Genomic DNA, 17,210 nt, shown 5'->3' with positions numbered 1-17,210 from the left:
ACTCATATGGGTAAGCAGGGAAACCGAGGCTCTGGGGGCGCATGCGTGACCAGGAGTGGTGCCAGGGTTTTTGGCGCCTTAGACGGGGTCCTTCCGTGCTCCCGGTCATTGGTGGCAATTCTGCGGTGGGGGGGTCCTTCCGCGGCTCCCGGTCTTTGGGGCACTTTGGCGGCGGGTCCCAGAGTGAGTGAAGGACCCAGTGCAGAATTGCCGACGATGACCCAGAGCGTGGAAGGACCCCCCACCGCCGAATTGCTGCCAAGGGTGGCAGAAGGCCGCCCCCCCAAATCCTAGTGCCCTAGGCGACTGCCTAGGTCACCTAAAAGGAAGCGCGAGCCCTGTGCGTGACTTCCCCCAAGGTTACACAGCAGCCTGTCCCAGCCCCCTTTCTGCTCCAGCTCCCTAGATCCTGTTCCTCTCCCAGAGCCGGAACCCAGGCGTCCTGTGTGCACCCCTCCCCCCGCTCTAACCACCAACCCGGGCGGAGCGGAGATCCCCGTTCAGCTGGGACTGAGTCTGCACTTCCTGTCTTACAGAAACCTGCTCACCAGCTGGCCTGCCCCAGCCTCGGGCAAGGGGCCCTAGACCCAGCCCCTGTCCCGGTGCCAGGCGAGGGGCCCTACTACCAGCCTCAGGCGAGGGGCCCCTAGACCCAGCCCCAGTCCCGGTGCCAGGGAAGGGGCCCCTAGAGCCCGACCCAGTTCTGGTGCCAGGCGAGGGGCCCTACAACCAGCCTCGGGCAACGGGCCCCTAGACCCAGCCCCAGTCCCGGTGCCAGGCAAAGGGCCCTACAACCAGACTTGGGTGAGGGGCCCCTAGAGCCCGACCCAGTTCCGGTGCCAGGCGAGGGGCCCCTAGACCCAGACCCAGTCCCGGTGCCTAGCGAGGAGCCCTACAACCAGCCCCGGCAGCGTCTGTTGCTCTGAAAGCAGAAATCTTGCAATACACACAAGGGGCCCAGTCCACTCCACCTGCAGGACTCCTGGGTTCTCTCCCGAGGCATGACACGGGACGGGCCTAGTGGGTTAGAGCAGGGGGGCCTGGGAGCCAGGACTCCTGGGTTCTCTCCCCAGCTCTGGAGAGGGGAGTGGGGCCTGGGGGGTCAGAGAAGAGGGCACTGGGAGCTAGGACTCCTGGGTTTTCTCCCTGGTTCTGGGAGGGGAGTTGGGGCTGGGGGGTCAGAGAAGGGGGCTGGGAGCCCGGACTCCGGGGTTCTGGCCTGGCCCTGGGAGGGGAGTGGGAGCTTGGGGGTTAGAGCGGGGGGGCTGGGATCCAGGACTCCTGGGTTCTCTCTCTGGCCCTGGGAGGGGAGTGGGGGCTGGGAGGTCAGAGAAGGGGGCACTGGGATCCTGGATTCTCTCCCTGGCCCTGGGAGGGGAATGAGGGCTGGGGGATCAGAGAAGGGGGCGCTGGGATCCAGGACTCCTAGGTTCTCTCCCTGGCCCTGGGAGGGGAATGAGGGCTGGGGGATCAGAGAAGGGGGCGCTGGGATCCAGGACTCCTAGGTTCTCTCCCCAGCCCTCGGAGGGGAGTGGGGGCTGGGATCCAGGACTCCTAGGTTCTCTCCCCAGCCCTCGGAGGGGAGTGGGGACTGGGGGGTCAGAGAATGGGGTGGTCTGTAACCAAGTGGGGGCCTCTGTCTGTCACTTTCCTGCTCTGTGGCGTGGGGCCAATGCTGGCTTACCCCAGTCAGGGATGCGTTCCTGGCCTGGCAGCAAGGGGGCCAGCGTGTGGTGGGGGCTCTCTCTGGTCCAGCCCCCTATTCCCTGACAGTAGCTGGCTGTGTGTGCACAGACGGGCCCATTCATCCCAATTCCCCCGGGGCTTGGCCTGGCCAGGGCTAGCGGGTCCTGGACAAAAGGGCCCTGTCTCTCCAGGGCCAGATCCCTGCCAGCCTGCAGCGCCCATGGCGGCTGGGCCTGTGGAGGAGCTAAAGCTGATTTACACCAGCTCTGGGGCATGGGGGGATCCGGCTTGAGGGAGGGCGGCCAATGGGGAGCATGAGGGGGCCGCTAGACACGGGGCCCCTTGGCTGGGGCAGTCGGCTGCTGACAGCGGAGTTGGCCGGCTGCAGCCATGAAACCGGTGCTGTTGCTGGCCCTCTTCCTGTGGGATCAGGCCAGAGGGGCTAGCACGGGGGCCCCCAAGATGCCCTCCAAGGAGCTGAGCCTCTCATCTGCTCTGGGTCCCAAGAACCATAGCTCCTCATCTGCTCCCCTCCCCGAGGACCCAGCCCTCACAGATGCCCCCCCAGAGGAGCTGAGCACCCAGGATCCAGCCCCACAACTGTGCCCCGTGGAGGGTGAGTCTGGGGGTGGGTACGGGGAGATGGGGGGGTAGGGGGGCAGAGAGAAGGGATAGGGGTAGATGGAGGGATAGAAGGGTGTGTGTGCTGGTGAAGGAGTGGGGATGGGGGAGAGGTGGGTGGGGAGGGATGGAGGGAGGCAGGCCAGTGGGAAGGGACAGAGGTGGCAGGCGGGTGGGGAGAGGCAGATGGGGAAGGATGGAGGGGGAGAGGCGGATGGGGAGAGGGTCAGGGGGTAGGGAAAGATGGAGGGGGGCAGGAGGGTGGGGAGAGGTGGACGGGGAGGGGAGAGACAGAGGGGAACAGGCAGGTGGGGAGAGGTGGATGGGGAGGGATGGAGGGGTGGGGAAGGACAGAGGGGGGCAGAGGAGTGGGGAGAGGCAGATGGGGAGGGACAGAGGGGGGCAGGGGGTGGGGAGAGGCAGATGGGGAGGGACAGAGGGGGGCAGGGGGTGGGGAGAGGCAGATGGGGAGGGATGGAGGCAGGATTGGGAAGGACGGAGAGGGGCAGGGGGGTGGGGAGGGACGGTATGCTGTCCCTGCCCTATGCTGTGTCTCACCCCTTGGCGCGGGGGGAGGGCTGAGGGGCTTGACACCCTCCCAGCCCCCTCTGTTCCTCCCTTGCTGACCCCCCTCCGCTCTGAAGGGTGCCTGGGGACCCAGAGGGGGTCCCTGCCTGGCAAGGAGACGGGGCCTCCCAGAGCTGCCGGGAAGGCGCCGGGTGCCAAGGCCAGTTCGGAACCGCCCACCGCCGCCCGGAACAGCAGGCACAGTGCCGGCGTGGGGGCCGGGGTCTCCAGGGGAGCCGGGAAAGGTGGGGGCAAGCAGGGAGGGAGGCCGGCATCGGAGGGAGATGGGGTCCCTGCTACCCACAATGCCCCCTGCTCTGGGCTCCCGGTACCCACAATGCCCCCTGCTCTGGGCTCCCGCTACCCACAATGCCCCTCGCTCCAGGGCTCCTGCTACCCACAATGCCCCTCGCTCAAGGGCTCCCGCTACCCACAATGCCCCCTGCTCTGGGCTCCCACTACCCACAATGCCCCTCGCCCCAGGGCTCCCGCTACCCACAATGCCCCCTGCTCTGGGCTCCCGCTACCCACAATGCCCCTCGCTCCAGGGCTCCCGCTACCCACAATGCCCCCTGCTCTGGGCTTCTGCTACCCACAATGCCCCTCACCCCAGGGCTCCCGCTACCCACAATGCCCCTTGCTCTGGGCTCCCGCTACCCACAATGCCCCCTACTCTGGGCTCCCGCTACCCACAATGCCCCTCGCCCCAGGGCTCCTGCTACCCACAATGCCCCTCGCCCCAGGGCTCCCGCTACCCACAATGCCCCCTGCTCTGGGCTCCCGCTACCCACAATGCCCCTCGCCCCAGGGCTCCCGCTACCCACAATGCCCCCTGCTCTGGGCTCCCGCTACCCACAATGCCCCTCGCTCCAGGGCTCCCGCTACCCACAATGCCCCCTGCTCTGGGCTTCTGCTACCCACAATGCCCCTCGCCCCAGGGCTCCCGCTACCCACAATGCCCCTTGCTCTGGGCTCCCGCTACCCACAATGCCCCTCGCCCCAGGGCTCCCGCTACCCACAATGCCCCCTGCTCTGGGCTCCCGCTACCCACAATGCCCCTCGCCCCAGGGCTCCTGCTACCCACAATGCCCCTTGCTCTGGGCTCCCGCTACCCACAATGCCCCTCGCCCCAGGGCTCCCGCTACCCACAATGCCCCTTGCTCTGGGCTCCCGCTACCCACAATGCCCCTCGCCCCAGGGCTCCCGCTACCCACAATGCCCCCTGCTCTGGGCTCCCGCTACCCACAATGCCCCTCGCCCCAGGGCTCCCGCTACCCACAATGCCCCCTCCTCTGGGCTCCCGCTACCCACAATGCCCCTCACCCCAGGGCTCCTGCTACCCACAATGCCCCCTACTCTGGGCTCCCGCTACCCACAATGCCCCTCGCCCCAGGGCTCCCGCTACCCACAATGCCCCTCGCCCCAGGGCTCCTGCTACCCAGAGCTGGGGTTGGGCAAACGCCAGGCAAAGCATTTGTGCCCAGCAGGCCCAGGCCACCCGCAGGCGCTTAGGGCTCTCGGCTGGGGCGCGGGCGACCTGGGTTCAAACCCACCCGCTGCTGGAGAACTGGAGCTGCCGGGAGGGGACGCACTAACCACTGGCCCCCCCGGGCTCGCTGATGTCCGTCCTCCACACGGCTCCTGCGTTCGTCTTGCAAGGGAGTGTCTTGACGATCCCTCCAAATCTCTTGTGTCATTTGCGGGCAGCCCCGTGCGGCGCAGCATTTCCTGCTGCCCCAGGCCGGGCGGAGGGGCTGGGAAGGCGCCGGTTTGCACTGGAAACCGGCGCTGCTGAGCGTGGAAATGGCCGGCCAGGGAAAGCGAGACTCCGGCTGCTTGGTGCCCAACTCGGGGGATTTCGGCACCGGCTTGTGACCCCTGCTCCCCTCCGCATCAGGCAGGGGCATCCGGCAGCTCGGTGCTGGTTCTTCTGCCTGTCTACCCATTTCAGCTTTTGTGGGGAGAAACGAGGTGTCGAGCAGCGGGGGGGTAGGGGGAGCTTTAGACCGGTTCAGACGCCCACACCGGCCGCGCCGGGTAATAGCCGATAAGCAGCCACCTTCTCTCTTCCTTCCATGAGCCAGAGGTTAGTTCGCCGGGGCCAGGCCAGGGCCCTGCTCCCTGCGCCGTGGCTGGCCAGGCTGCCTCTCCCGTCTGCTGCCAGGGCCCCCACTGCTCCCATTTGGGCCAAAACGATATTTTAAAAAGCTTTTTGGACATGCCACCACCCCAAAAATCAGCTCTGCCCAGGGTGACCCCTTTCTGGGGGTCCCATCGCCCTGGGTGCCCCCTCTCTGGGGTTCTGTCCCCCCAGAATACCCCCCTCTTGGGGGTCCTGTCCCCCAGGGAGCCCCCTGTCACGGAGTGTGGGGGAGTCAGGGCCCTGCACCCCCGGCTCTGACTCTCAGCCAGCCAGTAACACAGAAGGTTTATTAGCCGACAGGGACAGTCCCAGACAGGCCTTGCCAGCACGGACAGCAGGACCCCCTTTAGTCAGGTCGGGGCTCCCCTCCATTTCCAGCCAGCTCCCAACTGAACCCCCCCAGCCCCTCCTCTCTGGGCTGTGTCTCTTCCCCGGGCCAGGAGAACCCGATCCCTTTGTCTCCAACAACTTCAGCTGGCACCTTGCGGGGGGAAGGGCCTGGCCATTGGTTGCCAGGCGACAGAGGGTCGGCCAGAGCTGAGGCCCCCCCACAGTATTCAGAGGAAACATTAAAAACAGTCCCACTTCGTCACACCACCCCAGAGGTGGCTGCATCTCAGCGCCGGGCGAGGGGTCCCCAGGTAACCAGCCCCCGCCCCGCCCCAGAGGTGGCTGCATCTCACCCGCCGGGCGAGGGGACCCGGGTAACCAGCCGCTGCCCTGCCCCAGAGGTGGCTGCATCTCACCCGCCGGGCGAGGGGTCCCCAGGTAACCAGCCCCTGCCCTGCCCCGCCCCAGAGGTGGCTGCATCTCACCCGCCGGGCGAGGGGGTCCCTGGGTAACCAGCCCCCCAGAGGTGGCTGCATCTCAGCGCCAGGCGAGGGGTCCCCAGGTAACCAGCCCCTGCCCCGCCCTAGAGGTGGCTACATCTCAGCGCTGGGCGAGGGTTCCCCGGGTAACCAGCCCCTGCCCCACCACAGAGGTGGCTGCATCTCAGCGCTGGGCGAGGGGTCCCAGGGTAACCAGCCCCTGCCCGCCCCAGAGGTGGCTGCATCTCAGCACTGGGCGAGGGGTCCCCAGGTAACCAGCCCCTGCCCCACCCCAGAGGTGGCTGCATCTCAGCGCTGGGCGAGGGGTCCCAGGGTAACCAGCCCCTGCCCCACCCCAGAGGTGGCTACATCTCAGCGCTGGGCGAGGGGTCCCCGGGTAACCAGCCCCTGCCCGCCCCAGAGGTGGCTGCATCTCAGCACCAGGCGAGGGTTCCCCGGGTAACCAGCCCCTGCCCACCCCAGAGGTGGCTGCATCTCAGCGCCGGGCGAGGGGTCCCCAGGTAACCAGCCCCTGCCCCACCCCAGAGGTGGCTGCATCTCAGTGCCAGGTGAGGGGTCCCCGGGCAGCCAGCCCCTGCCCGCCCCAGAGGTGGCTGCATCTCAGCACCGGGCGAGGGTTCCCCGGGTAACCAGCCCCTGCCCGCTCCAGAGGTGGCTGCATCTCAGCGCCAGGCGAGGGGTCCCCAGGTAACCAGCCCCCGCCCCGCCCTAGAGGTGGCTACATCTCAGCGCTGGGCGAGGGTTCCCCGGGTAACCAGCCCCTGCCCCACCCCAGAGGTGGCTGCATCTCAGTGCTGGGCGAGGGTTCCCCGGGCAGCCAGCCCCTGCCCGCCCCAGAGGTGGCTGCATCTCAGCACCAGGCGAGGGTTCCCCGGGTAACCAGCCCCTGCCCGCCCCAGAGGTGGCTGCATCTCAGTGCCAGGTGAGGGGTCCTCGGGCAGCCAGCCCCTGCCCGCCCCAGAGGTGGCTGCATCTCAGCACCGGGCGAGGGTTCCCCGGGTAACCAGCCCCTGCCCGCCCCAGAGGTGGCTGCATCTCAGCACCGGGCGAGGGGTCCCCAGGTAACCAGCCCCTGCCCGCCCCATAGGTGGCTGCATCTCAGCGCCAGGTGAGGGGTCCCCGGGCAGCCAGCCCCTGCCCGCCCCAGAGGTGGCTGCATCTCAGCACCGGGCGAGGGTTCCCCGGGTAACCAGCCCCTGCCCGCCCCAGAGGTGGCTGCATCTCAGCGCCAGGTGAGGGGTCCCCGGGTAATCAGCCCCTGCCCCACCCCAGAGGTGGCTGCATCTCAGCGCCGGGCGAGGGGTCCCCAGGTAACCAGCCCCTGCCCCACCCCAGAGGTGGCTGCATCTCAGCACCGGGCGAGGGGTCCCCGGGTAACCAGCCCCTGCCCACCCCATAGGTGGCTGCATCTCAGCACCGGGCGAGGGGTCCCCAGGTAACCAGCCCCTGCCCGCCCCATAGGTGGCCTGCATCTCACGCCAGGTGAGGGGTCCCCGGGCAGCCAGCCTCTGCCCGCCCCAGAGGTGGCTGCATCTCAGCACCGGGCGAGGGTTCCCCGGGTAACCAGCCCCTGCCCGCCCCAGAGGTGGCTGCATCTCAGCGCCAGGTGAGGGGTCCCCGGGTAACCAGCCCCTGCCCCACCCCAGAGGTGGCTGCATCTCAGCGCCGGGCGAGGGGTCCCCAGGTAACCAGCCCCTGCCCCACCCCAGAGGTGGCTGCATCTCAGCACCGGGCGAGGGGTCCCCGGGTAACCAGCCCCTGCCCGCCCCATAGGTGGCTGCATCTCAGCACCGGGCGAGGGGTCCCCAGGTAACCAGCCCCTGCCCGCCCCATAGGTGGCTGCATCTCAGCGCCAGGTGAGGGGTCCCCGGGCAGCCAGCCCCTGCCCGCCCCAGAGGTGGCTGCATCTCAGCACCGGGCGAGGGTTCCCCGGGTAACCAGCCCCTGCCCGCCCCAGAGGTGGCTGCATCTCAGTGCCAGGTGAGGGGTCCCCGGGCAGCCAGCCCCTGCCCCACCCCAGAGGTGGCTACATCTCAGCACCGGGCGAGGGTTCCCCGGGTAACCAGCCCCTGCCCGCCCCAGAGGTGGCTGCATCTCAGCGCCAGGTGAGGGGTCCCCGGGCAGCCAGCCCCTGCCCGCCCCAGAGCCAGGCGCCAGTGGTGCTCAGCAGCTGGCCGTCTCGGCGTCGCTCCGCGCTCTGCCTGGTTCCAATTTCCAGCCGGCCGGAGTTAGATAAACACGGCGTCCGGCTCCAGCGGCCCCTGCGCTGGCCAAGCACAACAGCTGCCCCCCCCGGCTGCCCCCCAACAGGAAGTGCCTGTGATTAGCCGGGGGAGCCCAGCGGGGCATTAGCTGCTCCTTGAGGGGCTCCTGGGTCTATGGGCTTGTGGGGGGGAGCTCTGCAGGAATGGGCCAGGGGAGTGTGTCCAAGGCAGACAGCGCCTGGCTGGCCCCCGGCCCCCCACCCTTCGCAGCCCCACGGCGCCCCAAATATGGGATCCAGGGACCTCCCCAGCTCCTGCCCCCAGTGCCCCCTAAGCACTGTCCCCTCCTCTAGCTCCTGCCAAGCCCCCTGAGCCCCCCACCCCTGCCAGACCCCCTGAGCCCCCCATCCCCTGCCATGCACCCCGTACCCCCATCCCCTGCCCACCCCTGCCATGCCCCCCTGAGCCCCCCAGCCCCTGCCATTCCCCCCATGCCCCCAGCCCCTGCCAGGCCCCCTGAGCCCCCATCCCCTGCCATGCCCCCTGAGCCCCCCAGCCCCTGCCATTCCCCCCATGCCCCCAGCCCCTGCCAGGCCCCCCGAGCCCCCCATCCCTGCCAGGCCCCCATGAGCCTCCCATCCCCTGCCATGCCCCCTTGTGCCCCATCCCCTGCCAGCCCCCTCAAGCCCCTGCCCACCCCCTGCCAGCCCCCCTAAGCCCCCCAGCCCCCCTGTGTCCCCATCCCCTGCCATGCCCCCCTGGTCCCCCACCACTGCCAGCCCCCCTGTGTCCCCATCCCCTGCCAGCCCCCCTAAGCCCCCCATCCACTGCCAGCCCCCCTGTGTCCCCATCCCCTGCCAGCCCCCCTAAGCCCCCCATCCCCTGCCAGCCCCCCTGTGTCCCCATCCCCTGCCAGCCCCCCTAAGCCCCCCATCCCCTGCTATGCCCCCCTGAGCCCCCCATCCCCTGCCAGCCCCCCTGTGTCCCCATCCCCTGCCAGCCCCCCTAAGCCCCCCATCCACTGCCAGCCCCCCTAAGCCCCCCATCCCCTGCCAGCCCCCCTGTGCCCCCATCCCCTGCCATGCCCCCCTGTGTCCCCATCCCCTGCCAGCCCCCCTAAGCCCCCCATCCCCTGCTATGCCCCCCTGAGCCCCCCATCCCCTGCCAGCCCCCCTGTGCCCCATCCCCTGCCAGGCCCCCGTGAGCCTCCCATCCCTGCCATGCCCCCCTGTGTCTCCATCCCCTGCCAGCCCCCTCAAGCCCCTGCCCACCCCCTGCCAGCCCCACTAAGCCCCCCATCCCCTGCTATGCCCCCCTGTGTCCCCATCCCCTGCCATGCCCCCCTGGTCCCCCACCACTGCCAGCCCCCCCCAGCTCCTCATGGTCCAATAATGGGAGTTCGGAAGCATTGGCTGGAGGGGGGATGGGAGGAGCTGGGGGGACTTACACTCCCTCCCCACCCCCACTGCTGGGGGTATCCCCCCGCCTTTCCCCATGGCCAAGCTCTCACATCTCCCCTCCCTGGGCCCCGCCCACCCCTCTGCCCCCTTTAGCATTACCCGCCTGCGCCTGGCCCCCAGGAACCCCTGGAGTGGCCATCACCAGCTGCCTGGACCTGTCAAGGCAAATTAGAGCCAGGATGGCAGGTGCCCCTACCGCTGCCTGCCTGGGGGTATGGGGGGGAGCGCTGGGGAGTAGGGGGCTGGGCGGTGGGCCCTGTCCCCTCATAGTCTGGGACAGGCAAGGGGTCCCCGGATAACCAGCCCCTGCCCCACCCCAGAGCCAGCTGCATGTAGGCACTGGGCAAGGAGTCCCTGGATAACCAGCCCCTGCCCCACCCCAGAACCAGCCACGTGTCGGCACTGGGCAAGGAGTCCCTGGATAACCAGCCCCTGCCCCACCCCAGAACCAGCCACGTGTCGATGCCAGGTGAGGGGTCTCCTGATAATCAGTCCCCTGCCCCACCCCAGAACCAGCCGCATGTCGGCGCCGGGCGAGGGGTCCCCAGATAACCAGCCCCCTGCCCCACCCCAGAACCAGTCGCGTGTCAGTGCCGGGCGAGGAGTCCACAGATAATCAGTCCCCTGCCCCACCCCAGAACCAGCCGCATGTCGGCGCTGGGCAAGGGGTCCCCGGATAATCAGCCCCCTGCCCCACCCCAGAACCAGCCGCGTGTCAGCACCGGGCGAGAGGTCCCTGGTAACTGGCCCACCCTGCCCCCAGCTCTGCCAGCGTCTCGGCTGGCGGGTGGGGCTGTGTGGCGGCCGTGCCCAGGGTTATATATAGCCCGGCTGGGCTCTCGGCCCATGCACACATCAGCTCCCTGGCTGGGCTGCTGTGGGGCAGGGCCTGTTATCTGGGGTGCGAGTGTGGAGACGCGGCCCTTCTGGGGTGGAGCCAGGAGCTGGGCTGAGACAAAGGGGTCCTGCCTGGGGGTCTGCCAGCCCCCGCCCGGGCAAGGGCGAATGGGGGTGGAGCGTGGGGGGCTGATGTGATGGCGAAGGCATGTGCCGTCTGCAGCTGTGAAAACATGGCCGGCCTGGGTCCCGATGGGGACTGGGGGGGTGGGATGGAGCCCAGGCCTGGGGGGAGGGGCAAAGCAGATTGCTGGAGAGGTAGGGGGAGCCCCACAAGGAATTGTCTCCCCTCTGTGGCCCCTGCTTGGCCAGACCCCCCTAGATCGAGGCTGGCGTCCAGGGCTCAGCTCCCCCCCACCAGGCAGTTACATAAGGCTGGGGGACCCATGCCCTCCAGGCAGGATAAAGGGCTGGTTCCCCACCCCCAGCTCTGGCCCCATCAGCAGAAAGTTCGGGGGGCAGCATGGGGAGGGGGAACGTGCTCCGCAGAGAGAGCTGGGGGCTGGGGAGGGGCATGATCAGCAGCACGGGGCTGCATTCCTGGGAGTCCCTGTATAACCGGCCCCCTGCCCCACCCAAGAGCTAGCCGCATGTCAGCACTGGGTGAGGGGTCCCAAGATAACCAGCCCCTGCTCCATCCCAGACCCAGCCGCGTGTCGGCACCAGGTGAGGGGTTGCAGGATAACCAGCCCCGGCTCCACCTCAGAGGAGCCGGGAATTCTGCTCCCCTGCACAGTTCCATCAGATCCTGCAGTGAGGGGTTGATGGGGAGTCAGGCAGGAATGGGGCTGGGATATGCCCCCCCGCTGTTATTTGAGGAATGTGTCTTATCTCTGAAGCTCCAGGGTTGGAGGTGGAGATGGTGCATCAGGCCATCTCTAACCACTTGGCCCCACTCCCCTCCCAGGACCAGGGAGAGAACCCTGGAGTCCTGGCTCCCAGACCTCCTGCTCTAAGCACTAGGCCCCACTTCCCTCCCGGAGTTGGGGGCTGATACTCTGGGGCTGGACAAATCCGCTGAGGCCAGGCGCCTGCTTGGGCCAGAGATCAGCGCAGGAATTCGCTCCCCCAGCGTCACATCCTCTCCCGCCGCATTCCTGCCCCGGCCTGCTGAGCCCGCAGCCCCCCAGTGACCGGAACCAAAGACGTGCCCAGCAGATGGGAGAGAGCGACATGGGCCTGGACACGGGACTAGGCGGGAACGAAACAGCCTTCAACTCCAGCCAGGGAGAGAACCCAGGAGTCCGGGCTCCTAGCCCCCCCCGCTCTAACCACCAGTCCCCACTCCCCTTCCAGAGCCAGGAGAGAACCCAGGAGTCCTGCCTCCCCTCCATCTCTAACACACCAGCCCCCCTCTGCTCCCAGAGCTGGGGAGAGAACCCAGGAGTCCTGGCTCCCAGCCCCCCTCTGCTCCCAGAGCTGGGGAGAGAACCCAGGAGTCCTGGCTCCCAGCCCCACCTAAGCTCTAACCCATCAGCCCCCACTCCCCTCCCAGAGCCTGAGAGAGAACCCAGGAGTCCTGGCTCCCAGCCCCCCTGTTCTAACCCACCAGCCCCCACTCCATTTCTTGGCCCACCCCTTCCGTCCACCCATCCATCCCCCACTGTCACAGGCTCACAGGCTGTGCCCAGTCTTGGCCCTGTGTGGTCTCTGAGGGGAACCCCCTTGTCTCTCTGCCAAGGTAACACAGGAGGTTTATCGAGCGCCTGACCCCAGCACAGGAAACTCTCCGGCCCCCGGCCTGGTCTCCCTCAGCCCAGCACATCCCAGTCCCCCTGCAGCCAAGGGGGCTCTTCCTGCTCCCCCTCCAACCCAGAGCCCCCCTGCTTCCCAGCTGGGCATCTGATATCCCCGGCCCCAAGTCCCCTCTGTCCATTGTCTTCTCTCCAGGTAAACAAGCTCGTAAAACCAGAAGGCCTGGGTCTCCTCTCCTCTCAGCCCCCCTCTGGCCAGAGCCGGCTGGGCAGGTCACCGGGGTCCTCTCCCCACAGCCCATTGTCCCCCATTGGCCAGAACCAGCTGCGACTCCTGAACTGGGCATCCAGGTCACCAGTCACTGGGGTCTCCATCCTCCAGGCCATCGGCCGGGGTCCCAAGTTCCCTCTCGGGTCCTGTCCCCCAACAAACTCCCTCTCCCCTCCCCTCCCCTTGTTAAACCAGTAACCCCCGGGGACACTGAGTCCCACCCCCACCCCGCCTGCAACCCAGTGACAGAACCCAGAGACCCCCCCTAGTTCCTCACACCCACCCATATCCCCTGTCCTCCGTGCATCCCCCATTCGTCCATTCATCCCCCTGCGCCTCCATCCCCCATCCATCCTCCATCCATCCCCCTGCGTCTCCATCCATCCATCCTCCATCCATCCGCCTGCATCTCCATCCATCCATCCATCCTCCATCCATCCATCCATCCATCCCCCATCCATCCCCTTGTGCCTCCATCCATCCTCCATCCTCCATCCCCCATCCATCCCTCATCCATCCCCCTGCGTCTCCATCCATCCATCCATCCCCCATCCATCCCCCATCCATCCATCCATCCTCCTGCGCCTCCATCCCCCATCTGTCCCCCATCCATCCATCCATCCTCCATCCATCCCCCGGCGCCTCCATCCCCCATCCATCCCCCTACATCTCCATCCATCCATTCATCCCCCATCCATCCATCCCTCATCCATCCCCCTGTGCCTCCATCCCCCATCCATCCCCCGTCCATCCCCCTACATCTCCATCCATCCGTCCATCCCCCATCCATCCTCCATCCATCCCCCTGCGCCTCCATCCCCCATCCGTCCCCCATCCATCCATCCATCCATCCATCCATCCTCCATCCATCCATCCCCCTGCGCCTCCATCCCCCATCCATCCCCCTACATCTCCATCCATCCATCCATCCCCCTGCGCCTCCATCCCCCATCCATCCCCCTACATCTCCATCCATCCGTCCATCCCCCATCCATCCATCCTCCATCCATCCCCCTGCATCTCCATCCATCCATCCATCCCCCATCTGTCCTCCATCCATCCCCCTGCGTATCCATCCATCCCCCATCCATCCATCCATCCTCCATCCATCCCCCTGCATCTCCATCCATCCATCCATCCCCCATCCATCCATCCATCCTCCATCCTCCATCCATCCCCCTGCGTCTCCATCCATCCAGACATCCGTCCATCCCTCATCCATCCCCCTGTGCCTCCATCCCCCATCCATCCTCCGTCCATCCCCCTACATCTCCATCCATCCCCCACCCATCCATCCATCCTCCATCCATCCCCCTGCGCCTCCATCCCCCATCCATCCCCCATCCATCTCCCTGCATCTCCATCCATCCGTCCATCCCCCATCCATCCATCCATCCTCCATCCATCCCCCTGCATCTCCATCCATCCATCCATCCCCCATCCATCCTCCATTCATCCCCCTGCGCCTCCATCCATCCGTCCATCCCTCATCCGTCCTCCATCCATCCCCCTGCGTATCCATCCATCCCCCATCCATCCGTCCATCCCTCATCCATCCTCCATCCATCCCCCTGCACCTCCATCCATCCGTCCATCCCTCATCCATCCCCCTGTGCCTCCATCCATCCGTCCATCCTCCATCCATCCCCCCTGCGCCTCCATCCTCCATCCATCCCCCTGCGCCTCCATCCATCTGTCCATTCTCCATCCATCCCCCTGCGCCTCCATCCATCCGTCGATCCCTCATCCATCCCCCATCCATCCCCCATCCATCCCCCTGCACCTCTATCCCCCATCCATCCTCCATCCATCCCCCTGCGCCTCCATCCATCCGTCCATCCCCCATCCATCCCCCTGCGCCTCCATCCATCCGTCGATCCCTCATCCATCCCCCCTGCGCCTCCATCCATCTGTCCATCCCCCCATCCATCTGTCCATCCCAAGCCCCCCTCCATCCCCCCCACCCTAGCTACAAGGTTTCCCTCCCAGCTCCTCACCCCCCCATGCTGCCCCAAATGGGGGTTAGAATCCGCCCCCTCCATCTGTGGGTGGGTTTGTCTTTCCCAGCCTCTGGCTTTTTGGCAGGTGGCTGATGGGATCCAGATGTGGGCCTGGCTTGTGTGTGCGTGTGAGCGTCCGGCATCCAGTTCCCAGTGCATGAATCCACCCAGCCAGACCCACGGCGCCGCCCGGACTGTCCTGTGCTGCTCCCGGCCTGCGCATTGCCCCGAATCCCCCCACAGGTAGGGCGCTGGAGCTGGTGGGGTGGGGGGGCAGATAGACCCCCCCACATCAGCTCACCAGACTCCTGGGTTCTGGGGGGGCACAGCCCATGCTGGGGTGGGGGCAGAATCCCCCCTGCATCAGCTTCCAGGACTCCTGGGTTCTGTTTTATGTGGGGGGGGCTCCTCACTTGTCCCAAAACAGACAGATCTTCCCCGGACTCCTGGGTTCTGTTTTATGTAGGCAGGCTCCTCACCTGTCCCAAAACAGACAGATCTTCCCTGGACTCCTGGGTTCTGTTTTATGTGGAGGGGCTCCTCACCTGTCCCAAAACAGACAGATCCTCCCTAGACTCCTGGGTTCTGTTTTATGTGGGGGGGCTCCTCACCTGTCCCAAAACAGACAGATCTTCCCCCAACTCCTGGGTTCTGTTTTATTTGGGAGGTGGGGGGGGAGCAGCCTCAATCCAGTGGGCAAGATTCCTCCAGCATCAGGACCCAGGACTCCTGGGTTCTGTTGTTCTGGGAGCTCAGCCCCTGTTCATGGGGGAATTCCCTGGTGCTGGTTTCCTGGGTTCTGGGCTTTTGGGGTGGGGGGCTGTAGCCTCAGTGCAGGGGGGCTCCCGGACTCCTGGGTGCTTGTGCTATTGCCCTGGGGTGGTATGTTCCCGTCTGCGCCCCATGTTCTGCGCTCCCAGCTCGGCTTGGCAGGCGCCGAGGGGATGGAAAACAAGATCTGTCGGTTTTTCCTCTGGCCCGGGAGGGATTCCCAGCCGGCGAACAAGCTGTCTTGGACTGAGGCTTTCTGGACTGCAGGGGGTGGATCGTGTCCCAGATGCACCGCTGTACATCCGGAGTCACCCCCCCCACAGCACAGAACCCAGGCGTCCGGGCTCCCAGCCCCCTGCTCTAACCCATCAGCCCCCACCCCCCTCCCAGAGCCGGGAGAGAACCCAGGAGTCCTGGCTCCAAGCCCCGCCTGCTCTAACCCACCAGGCCCCAGTCCCCTCCCAGAGCCGGGGAGAGAACCCAGGAGTCCTGGCTCCCAGCTCCCCTTGCTCTAACCCACCAGCCTCCACTTCCCTCCCAGAGCTGGGAGAGAACCCAGGAGTCCTGGCTTCCAGCCCTCCCCCCATCTAACCACTAGATCCCACTCTCCTCCCAGAGTCCTGGAAGGGCTTATGCTGAGGAGTGTTCCCAGGCAGCCCATGTGCTGGGCACTCCCAGACTCCTGGGTTCCCTGCTGCTCCATCCCTTTACCAACTGCTATAGACAAGCCCAAGGAACCCCACTCTGGGGGACCCCAAGGAGACCCACCCCCACCCTGGGCAGATAGGTCATCCCTTGGCAGAAAGGCTGGTGAGGTGGCATCTGCTGGCCCGTCAGCCCTGGCCCTGTGCCCAGAGCTGAGCCCAGGATGAATCTGCTCTCTGCTGCTAATCTGGGATGCCTGGGTTCCCTTCCCGGGGCTGTCCCAGCGCTCGGGACGCCTGGGTTCCCTTCCCGGGGCTGTACCAGCGCTCGGGACGCCTGGGTTCCCTTCCCTGGGCTGTCCCAGCGTTCGGGACGCCTGGGTTCCCTACCCGGGGCTGTCCCAGCACTCGGGACGCCTGGGTTCCCTTCCCGGGGCTGTCCCAGCGCTCGGGACGCCTGGGTTCCCTTCCCGGGGCTGTCCCAGCGCTCGGGACGCCTGGGTTCCCTACCCGGGGCTGTCCCAGCGCTCGGGAGGCCTGGGTTCCCTTCCCGGGGCTGTCCCAGCGCTCGGGACGCCTGGGTTCCCTTCCCGGGGCTGTCCCAGCGCTCGGGACGCCTGGGTTCCCTACCCGGGCTGTCCCAGCGCTCGGGACGCCTGGGTTCCCTTCCCGGGGCTGTCCCAGCGCTCGGGACGCCTGGGTTCCCTACCCGGGGCTGTACCAGCGCTCGGGACGCCTGGGTTCCCTTCCCGGGGCTGTCCCAGCGCTCGGGACGCCTGGGTTCCCTACCCGGGGCTGTACCAGCGCTCGGGACGCCTGGGTTCCCTTCCCTGGGTCTGTCCCAGCGCTCGGGACGCCTGGGTTCCCTTCCCGGGGCTGTCCCAGCGCTCGGGACGCCTGGGTTCCCTTCCTGGGGCTGTCCCAGCGCTCGGGACGCCTGGGGTCCCTTCCCTGGGTCTGTCCCAGCGCTCGGGACGCCTGGGTTCCCTTCCCCGGGCTGTCCCAGCGCTCGGGACGCCTGGGTTCCCTTCCCTGGGTCTGTCCCAGCGCTCGGGACGCCTGGGTTCCCTTCCCCGGGCTGTCCCAGCGCTCGGGACGCCTGGGTTCCCTTCCCTGGGTCTGTCCCAGCGCTCGGGACGCCTGGGTTCCCTACCCGGGGCTGTCCCAGCGCTCGGGACGCCTGTGTTCCCTTCCCGGGGCTGTACCAGCGCTCGGGACGCCTGGGTTCCCTTCCCCGGGCTGTCCCAGCGCTCGGGACGCCTGGGTTCCCTTCCCGGGGCTCTCCCAGCACTCGGGACGCCTGGGTTCCCTACCCAGGGCTGTCCCAGCGCTTGGGACGCTTGGGTTCCCTACCTGGGGCTGTCCCAGCGCTCGGGACGCCTGGGTTCCCTTCCCTGGGTCTGTCCCAGCACTTGGGACTCA

General features: G+C 67.2%; 1 protein-coding gene across 2 annotated transcripts in view; it reads left to right on the top strand.

Annotated features, from left to right (window-relative positions):
• The first annotated feature begins 2,029 nt into the window (after positions 1 to 2,029).
• The window catches only part of BGN (biglycan), a 40,768-nt gene continuing 25,587 nt past the window's right edge, over positions 2,030 to 17,210 (top strand). The window contains exon 1 of one of the 2 annotated variants that reach the window (XM_030548068.1): positions 2,030 to 2,302. Coding sequence is in view for 1 of the 2 variants with exons in the window: in XM_030548067.1 (XP_030403927.1) it covers positions 14,531 to 14,616 (86 nt within the window). In the remaining variant the exon portion in view is untranslated. Of the gene's footprint in view, positions 2,303 to 14,494; positions 14,617 to 17,210 lie in introns of those variants that run through there. The other variant, XM_030548067.1, reaches the window with a different exon arrangement.

This window comes from Gopherus evgoodei, unplaced genomic scaffold, assembly GCF_007399415.2.
Source record: "Gopherus evgoodei ecotype Sinaloan lineage unplaced genomic scaffold, rGopEvg1_v1.p scaffold_82_arrow_ctg1, whole genome shotgun sequence".
In the NCBI taxonomy this organism is placed as follows: domain Eukaryota; kingdom Metazoa; phylum Chordata; order Testudines; family Testudinidae; genus Gopherus; species Gopherus evgoodei.
This window is presented reverse-complemented; position numbering and strand designations above follow the sequence as displayed.